This window comes from Mercenaria mercenaria, chromosome 19, assembly GCF_021730395.1.
Source record: "Mercenaria mercenaria strain notata chromosome 19, MADL_Memer_1, whole genome shotgun sequence".
NCBI classification, from domain to species: domain Eukaryota; kingdom Metazoa; phylum Mollusca; class Bivalvia; order Venerida; family Veneridae; genus Mercenaria; species Mercenaria mercenaria.
The window spans coordinates 30,878,621-30,887,117 of record NC_069379.1 but is presented as its reverse complement, the minus strand read 5'-3'; the positions used below and the strand labels follow the sequence as shown (position 1 = coordinate 30,887,117).

General features: G+C 32.5%; 1 protein-coding gene across 1 annotated transcript in view; it reads right to left on the bottom strand.

The window, feature by feature from the left end:
* Positions 1-183: 183 nt before the first annotated feature.
* The window catches only part of LOC123541978 (uncharacterized), a 35,247-nt gene continuing 26,933 nt past the window's right edge, over positions 184-8,497 (bottom strand). The window contains exons 26-34 of the mRNA XM_053531272.1: positions 8,096-8,290; positions 7,642-7,893; positions 6,268-6,457; positions 4,397-4,566; positions 2,607-2,771; positions 2,264-2,389; positions 1,354-1,485; positions 994-1,122; positions 184-224 (exon numbers count right to left, since the gene is read on the bottom strand). Coding sequence (XP_053387247.1) covers positions 184-224; positions 994-1,122; positions 1,354-1,485; positions 2,264-2,389; positions 2,607-2,771; positions 4,397-4,566; positions 6,268-6,457; positions 7,642-7,893; positions 8,096-8,290 — 1,400 coding nt within the window. The remainder of the gene's footprint in view (positions 225-993; positions 1,123-1,353; positions 1,486-2,263; positions 2,390-2,606; positions 2,772-4,396; positions 4,567-6,267; positions 6,458-7,641; positions 7,894-8,095; positions 8,291-8,497) is intronic.

Genomic DNA, 8,497 nt, shown 5'->3' with positions numbered 1-8,497 from the left:
TTGCGATATTTACTTTTTTAAAATGAATAATTGTCATTTATAAACAGGTCAAAACTATTTTAATATAAACAATAACTATTTACAACCGAATAAATATAATATTATTTGCAATGGCGGAATCCTAGCTAAAAAGAGTGTAATAATGATTATATCTACTATTGCATCTAAGGTAACAATTGCATGCTACTTAGAATACTTGAGGTAACATAAAAACAATCCGGCAACTATTAATAATAACAGATAAATTTATAAAAATAAATATTCACAGTCTTTGATAATGTTTAATAGCCGTAAAGTTAAACTTAATACGCAATAACTATTCGAATCTTCTCCCGGTCAGGTTCAAATTCCAGAATATTTCACACACAGTCCGAACTGAATTTAGTATATTCAAAGAATATAAATTGTCTCCGTAAAGATATTTTATTCAAATCCACAAAATATGTAAATACTTGAAATGTTTAATGTACGTACAGGTAATATTTTATAATTATGAAATGAATAAAAGTGTTCCAATGAAATTATACTGTAGATTATGTCAGGTATCTTGGGAAATACCAGAAAGTTCCAGATTTTCCATATATCACTTATATCTAAAAAATAAGAATCTGTACTTTTCTAGGACAACTAAGACTGAATATTTATAACATGTTTATCGGTGGTGTGGTAAAACATTTCGGAACAATAATTTCCTTGGTAAATTACTGTTACACAGTATTATGCTTTGATTTTAACATTTGATTTTTAAAACTGGCGCCTTTTCAGTCATTAAGTCAGACGGCAGCTAGGGAAAAACATCGACCTTCCGTAAGCCGGTTTCTGGCTTCCTCAGACACCAAGTGAAGGTTTGAACCTTGCTACGCAGACGCCTTAGACCTGCATATCATTTTAAGTCTTATTGTGATTCTCTTGAAGTAAAACACCAGATCCCTTTGAATGTGAGATATCAAGTTTCAGGTCAAGGTTTTTTTTCTGTTAACTCGAGAAATATACCTTGACAGTAAACTCCAGCTGAATCTAAATCATATCCATCTTTGCAGAAGCAAACCGATTTATTGTCTTCTTTGGTGCAACCGTGTGCGTTTGAACACATATTCTTCTCCATGTCAGTGCAGCTGCCATCTGAACAAAGACATTGACTCATCAATAACGTTAGAAAGATACAGAAACATATATAATTTTCTACTGGAATAAGATACAAAGCGAGTAGAAAAGTACTAGAATAAAATTTAACATTTCTCGCTTGACTTTCAGCCCAACGAATTAGCAGAGTGTATCTAAAAAAACACCTCTTTTCAAGTACATGTAGAAATATTGTTTTCAGTGATATATCTATCGAATTTTAAATATTACCCGATGTCTGATGACATGTCTGTGAAGTCGTATTAAGTTCATAACCGGCGAAGCATTGACATGTAAAGTCACCTTCTGTATTATTACATATATGGTCGCAATTATGCATCGCTTCTTCACATTCATTTATATCTGCAAATAAATTCAATTGGTCGTAAAATTGCAAATAGTTTATTATATATGTCGTGTTGTCGTCCTATGCAGTTAATCGTCAAACATCTTTTCTCTTTGCTGTCATACCATAATATCTAATGAAATCTTATAAATTGCTTTAGTCAATGTAAAAGCTGTTGCAACTAAACATTTCTCATGTACAAAAACTATTATAGATCAAATTGCAAATAATTCAAAACTGATGTTATCTTATATGGTAGGACGTAATCAGTCACATATGATAGACCGGTAACCGTATTCATAAAGCATATTAAGTATAAGTTTTGACTTAAGTTTAAGATTTTACTTAAGCTTGTGGTGATTTCAGCTTAAGTCTATGTAAAAAGCCTAAGTCCTATTAATAAAACAGCTTAAACTTAAGATACGTAAGAAAATACTTAAGTCAGAAAACAAAATGGCGTCGTGAGTACGATTAAGTGTTGTTTTTCAGATAAAAACACTTCAAACATAATTGTGCATGTTGTATTTGTCTGAGATTAATGTTGTCCTTTTTTTTCGTCCACGATATAAGCCAAGAATTACTTATAAGTTGTTTTTATAAATAACAAATATACTTAAGGAACATAAATTTCTTACCTAAGTAATACTTAAGTAAATAATCAATTTCGTATACTTATGTTTCAGATGCTTTATGAATACGGCCCCTAAGGGCTTTTCTCTCTGAATTAGAATCACTTAAAACGTCTTTATACATACATATATGCTTACATTTCTAGGGTTTAAGTGTAAGATTTACCTTTACATGCACTACTGTCTCTGCTGTCAACTCTGTATCCACTTTTACATGTACATTCAAAACTGCCGTCTGTGTTTGTACAATTTTGATCACAGCCACCATTGTTGACTTCACATTCGTCTATATCTGAAATGAATGATTCAGCATTTCTTTATGTATATTTCATTTTACTGGTGCATTTTCAAACAACCTCTACGTCCTATTTATTATTTCATCGCAAAACATGTATATGAAAATTTATTAAAATTATTACAAAATTTTATGTTGTAACGTTCTATTCTTTCGAACGTCAAAAGAAGTGAATGTTATTTATTTTTTACTATTACGATGTGTGCCATCATACCTATACATTCGTCATCGTCGTCATCCTCAAAACCAGTCGGGCACGGGTCACAGACGTACGATCTATTTCGTTGAATTTGTTCCTCAGCCGTTAGAGTTGAACAGTTTCTGTCTAAAGAACATGGATTTGCCGCACATCCGTCAAACTCATTTTCACAATCAATGCCTGTGTATTTTGAAAAAGAAAAATTGTTATCGATATAATTTTACTACCTAAACAAATAAAGTTGTTAGATACGCGAGTCTTTAAAATAAAGAATGTACTATTAGCTTAAAAATATTCGGTTATGTAGAAATTACATCTAAATTCAAAAAGATGCAGCGAAATACGATGCAACATGCAAAAGCCACTTTCAATCAGTTAAATGACATAACATAACCTAAACCTAGTTCACATTTTACTTGCGATGTGTCCGCGTAGCCCCGATACTGCTGCCCGTATTCGGCTTTCCATGCGGACGCTGGATGCGGAAGTACATTTTTCATACGGATTCACGGACTCCGCAGCCTCTATGATTTTATTTAGCGAAGATGTATAGAAAAAAATCATAAAAGGGGCTCGGGCTTTAACTCATACACAAGGGAGATATGCGGCTTCTTGTTTCATTTGTTGTTTGACAATCATGACTTCGCGTAAATGCCGTTATTGCCGATTCTCTAACTAGGAATGTAAAACAGGCATTCAAACAATTGTACAAGAAATTCTTTCCAATCAATATTTACATAACCATTCAAAAATTAATTTATAAAGAATAAATCAGTTATTTACTGCGAAAATGGCTGATTTTAATGTTTCTTAAACAGCATTAATTACTTTATTATACCAATTAATACTTAATACGAAATCAAAAATTCTTTAATTAAATTAAACTGAAAACAAAAGTATCTTAAATCAAAATCCTCAGAACAAAGCAAACACTACATTCCAGCTCCTTAATTCAAAATGAATTTTAACAAACTAAGAGGCGGAAAAGACGTCAGACGTCTATTGGACTTCAAATACAAACCGACGCCAAAAATGTTACATTCATTTAACGCCAAAAATAAAACAAGAGCACGAAAGCCGTTCGGACGTAACACAATATACGTGACAAGTGAGGTACCTGCAGGTCAACTGCACTCAAATTTCACTATAGAGAGTCTATACAAAATATAACACGATGCCCTTAGCCATATGCGATGTAAAAACACGTACACAACGACAATCGTAGACACATGAATCGCATGGTGCTAGGGTCAAATACGGATTACACATCATAGCTTTCCGGAGTTTATCCTTGACAAAAGTTATTAAAACATTTAAATGATTATTTCTAGCCCCTGTCGCCTCTTCTTACAAGAGACATAAATAGGGTTTATAGAATCATTGTCATCATAATAGTGCTGATTTATATAAAATCTGTAAAACAGATAAAATTGTATTAGCTTGGAAGCCAAGCGTTTGTAATTGTGATGTGGCTGGATTCAGTCTTGTTAAATCGCCAGTTCCTTTAAGAACAAAGTTTATATTATGTACCAAAGGGTTAAGAACAAACTTATTCGCAGCTAGTTTTGCATTTAAACAAAATGAACAAAGAGATAGCATTAAGTTCATGCTAATTGTATTATTATTTAATACGAAAAGGTACGAAATCATCTTTCGTAAACATTGTTTTTTTTATCTAATGTGTGACTGTGATTCTAGTTATTCTGTTTTACTGCAATTGAAATCCATTAAAAAGCTTAATTCGAAACAGAATCGTGTCTTACTTTGATAACAATTAAAGAAATTAGTGTAATCAGAAATTAAACCTTCATATTCAGGGTCGCATTCGCACGCGAAATAGTGAAAGTATTCAGTTTCCCGTGCATCGCTTCTTGGAACACCTGTACATACTCCATGCCCGTTACATGCTGTACACAGTAATACACTCACAGCAAAAGTTGGAGAGAATCGGCCATTTTTGTTTTCCGCCATCACACTGTAAAATACAAAACCCTGCACAAATTTTGTTTGATCTGAAGCTTTTATGCAAACACTGTATTTTTCATTTCTACATACATATATACTATAGACATAATATACATACAGTGCTCCAGCTAGGATTAAAAAAAGGCAGGGTGCTGGCAGTGAGAAGACCACTTCTAGGGGTCCATGAAGCATTCTCCCCCGTGAAATAGTGTAACTGGTCTATGCATTCGGTACATTTCAATATTCTTTAGGCATTTGATTTTGCATAATTTAGGCATGGTATTTGGCGCTTTATAGGCATGTTTCGGGCATATAGGCTAAGTTTGTCATCTAATACACCTATTAACTAAAATGTGGCTGCTTTTATTTCACGTTGCATTGATTATCAACTTGAAGCAATTCTTTTTTACTTGTATATTGATTGTATATTAACTAACAACATGTATACCTTAAAGAAATAACAGCTTGAAGTTTGTTTTTTTTCTGTTGCAATAACATTTTAATAACTATTTAGGCTTATTTTACTTGTTACTATTCAAGAATACACTTTTGCATATACTTGATTTATAATTTTATACGTGCAAAACACAGAAGATAAAATTTAACTTCCACTTAAATAAATGAAATAAGGCAAAGGCTTGTACTTACAAAAGTATAAATGCAAGTTTAGCACTTCTAATAGAACGTATTCCGGGTATCCAAAATTCTATATCCAGGTATGGTTACACTTTTATAAATTTTTAAAGTCGTTTATATCAAGTCAGAATTTTACAGTATCTGATATTTTACTTTACGGCGTCATTACATCTTATTAAACTAAATTCAAAGAAATGTTCACTTTTACACGGCAGACTATAATCCACTTTGTAAAACACTAAAGTCAAAATATTTGCCTATTTAAATTTGATTGTGATGGATTTTTATCAATAAGATATAATTTTTTGTTGTCTGTATTTAAGTTTCAATTGTGAATAAACGAACATTTACGACTATGACCGAAAATGAAAGCACACTTTGACAGGTTAGGCGAAAATGAAGAAAACTTTCAGACTGGTTTGCAAATTGTTTCAAAACTAAGCTCCGGTGATTTTGATGCTAGTGGAGCGGTCTAAAATATCACGGTCCGCCTCGGCACGATTACAGCAGCTAATTATTTGTTTACTATGACTAAGCCCCCACCCCCAATGCGTGTATCACTCGATAAAAAGGGGTCAATAAAGTGGTATAGTTTACCCACTGAGGCAAAAAAGTGAAGGTTGGCTAAAAGGAAATGAACAGTTGTAAAACGGAGAGGATGTCTGGCGGGGCAACAGGGCGAAACGAAGTTCGGAACGGGCGATGCGCTCTGTTGTAAATATTAACATATATTGCTAATTCTTAAGTAGGATTTTTACATTGTATTTAATATCTTTACCTTATTTTGTTGTGTTAAAAACTCATGAAAACATTAAAAAACGAACCATGAAGACATGTCGATGCCAGATAGTAGCAATGACACTTTTCAAACTCTACAGTTCAACTTGTAATTACGAGCATTTTCAATCTTTTACCAGGATTAATTATAATAATTGTTGTTTCCCTATAGACCAAGATGAAGCTAACCGAAATATATTTTATGACTTTCATAGAAATAAATACACTCGAATAATGCCATTTTCATAACACATAGCGTTTACGTTTTGCAAAGCAAAGAATAGCTACAACATTTTACCGAATTGTAACGGGTTCATCTGTTTCAGGTACGAATGTAATTGTTGATGACTCCTGATCAATCTCAGCACTGACGTTACTTGAAACAATCTTCACTGAGTCACCCTCTCCAACATTAAGTTTACATGACGCTTTTTGTCCTTTTGTCACATTAACGGTTGAACATCCTTCAAGTGTTGGCACAATTTCGTCTGATACACAACAATTTTGAAATTATGTTTGAAAATAACGCTTGACAGCCGATAAAATTTAGTGTTTGCATAAAATCATAATTCCTAGGCGTTGGAACTAAAATGAAATCTTCAAGTAAACATTTAGATGTGTGCCTAGGTGGCTATGTACACAATGTCTCATGCAAAGCATCAACTTTGTACCTCTAGCGCGAAAACCTCATGCATAATTACTGCAAATGGTATCTCTTTGTAAAGAACAGTAAGTTAATATTAAATATTTTTATTGCCCAGGAGGACAATGTGGCTTTTTTGTGTGAAATTCGTTAACGAACAGACATTATTTTAATTGTTTTAAACTCACATACTTTTAAAGGTAAAACATGTTGAGAACTATGTTGCTGGAAAGAGAATGATCTATTACACCAATATGTTTTCTTTAAAATATGGGAATTATCTAGAGATATGGGAAATCAAAGGAAATAATATTAAACTGTTAGATGCATTACTGTGCCTACGTACATAGCAAGTAACATAGCTAGCTTCCTTTTCCATTAAACTGACATAATATGAATAGGTTTATAATTGACAAACGCTGTTCACTTAACATTCCACTTTATAAAATATTATTTGTCTTGCGTAAAGAGGGCAAGTCTCTATATTACCTATATTGTTTCTTCTTTATGAAACAAGGTCTTTCCAGATTTATCTGGTTACAAATGGTTAAGTTAAGTCATGCAAAATGGATAAATAGCCGCTACATGAAAGCATTAAAAGCCTCATGTTATACATTATCATAATATGTGATATCTTGTCTACCCCCAGTAAATACACATTACTTTCGTAATAACTAAATTTATCATCGTTCAAGAACTATCATATATTGTAACAATGTACACAAACTTGATGTGAATATCATCTTATTTTAAGGATCAAGTGAGAATTACCCCCTGTGAAGGCAGGAAAAACATGCGTTGCATTATTGAATTTTTAAGTCAAAGCTGGCCTTACATGTCTTCGAGTGTAAACAATTGTTTTAGCTTGAATCGAATGTGTGCTTTGAAACCTAGACCTTTAGGGCACATGAAATGTCAAATAAAGATTTATACGTAAAGTTCATAGATAATATATATGCTGGTATATCTTTAAGAACACATAAATTTATATATCTTTCATTTGTTTAAATATCTATAGACAAAACTTACCGATTTCGACTTTGTCTGCATCTGACTGTCCTTTGACCTTTTTGGTTTCCTCTGCGATATCAGGTTTCTCCGTAAAAACATAGTCAAACACACACTCAGTATTATTGGAACCGTCGCATATTTTTTCAGCTTTCGCAATGAGCTCAGGGTCAGCTTCGTCCAAAAATCTTGGAACGTACGTTTCATTTTGGAAATCGAAATGGGATTTTCCATCGTCATAAACGAATGCAGAGTTGTTCGGATTTATTGCCCCTATTTTTAGAATATTTTTGACATTTTACTATGTACTTTGCAATGCATTATTAATGTTTCCTTTCTTTAAAAATGAAAACAAGACCAATACGAATGATCATTATTACTATTTTCAGTATATTCCAAAGTTAAAGGAAATGCATGTCACTTTACATTTATTATTTCAAAAAGATCATCTTATTCAAACATATAGGTTACTTGCATGTTTGGCCATATGAAAATATTTCTCTTTCGGTAATGTTTTCCTGCAGGACTGTTCCATTTGGCATCGTAAAATCGTCGCTAGAATCTCCGTTGTAGTTTCCAAGAAGTCCGTTGGTTAAATTTTGAAGATTATCAGGGACCAACGTGCGCAAGGTCAACATTTCGATATTGATTGATATGATCAGCGATATATCTAAAATGCAGCAAATATATATATATATATATATATATATATGTATGAACCAAAATAAACCGACTAAAATTAAACTTTTGGATCTACGCACTAACATTGTGTTATTGTGTTTCATGGTAGTGCTGTATTCCTGTTCTTCTAGTAGTGTTTTTGTGTGCTGTGCTTTTTTGAATTGTATCAAAATCTTTTGATTTTAAAAATAAAGAT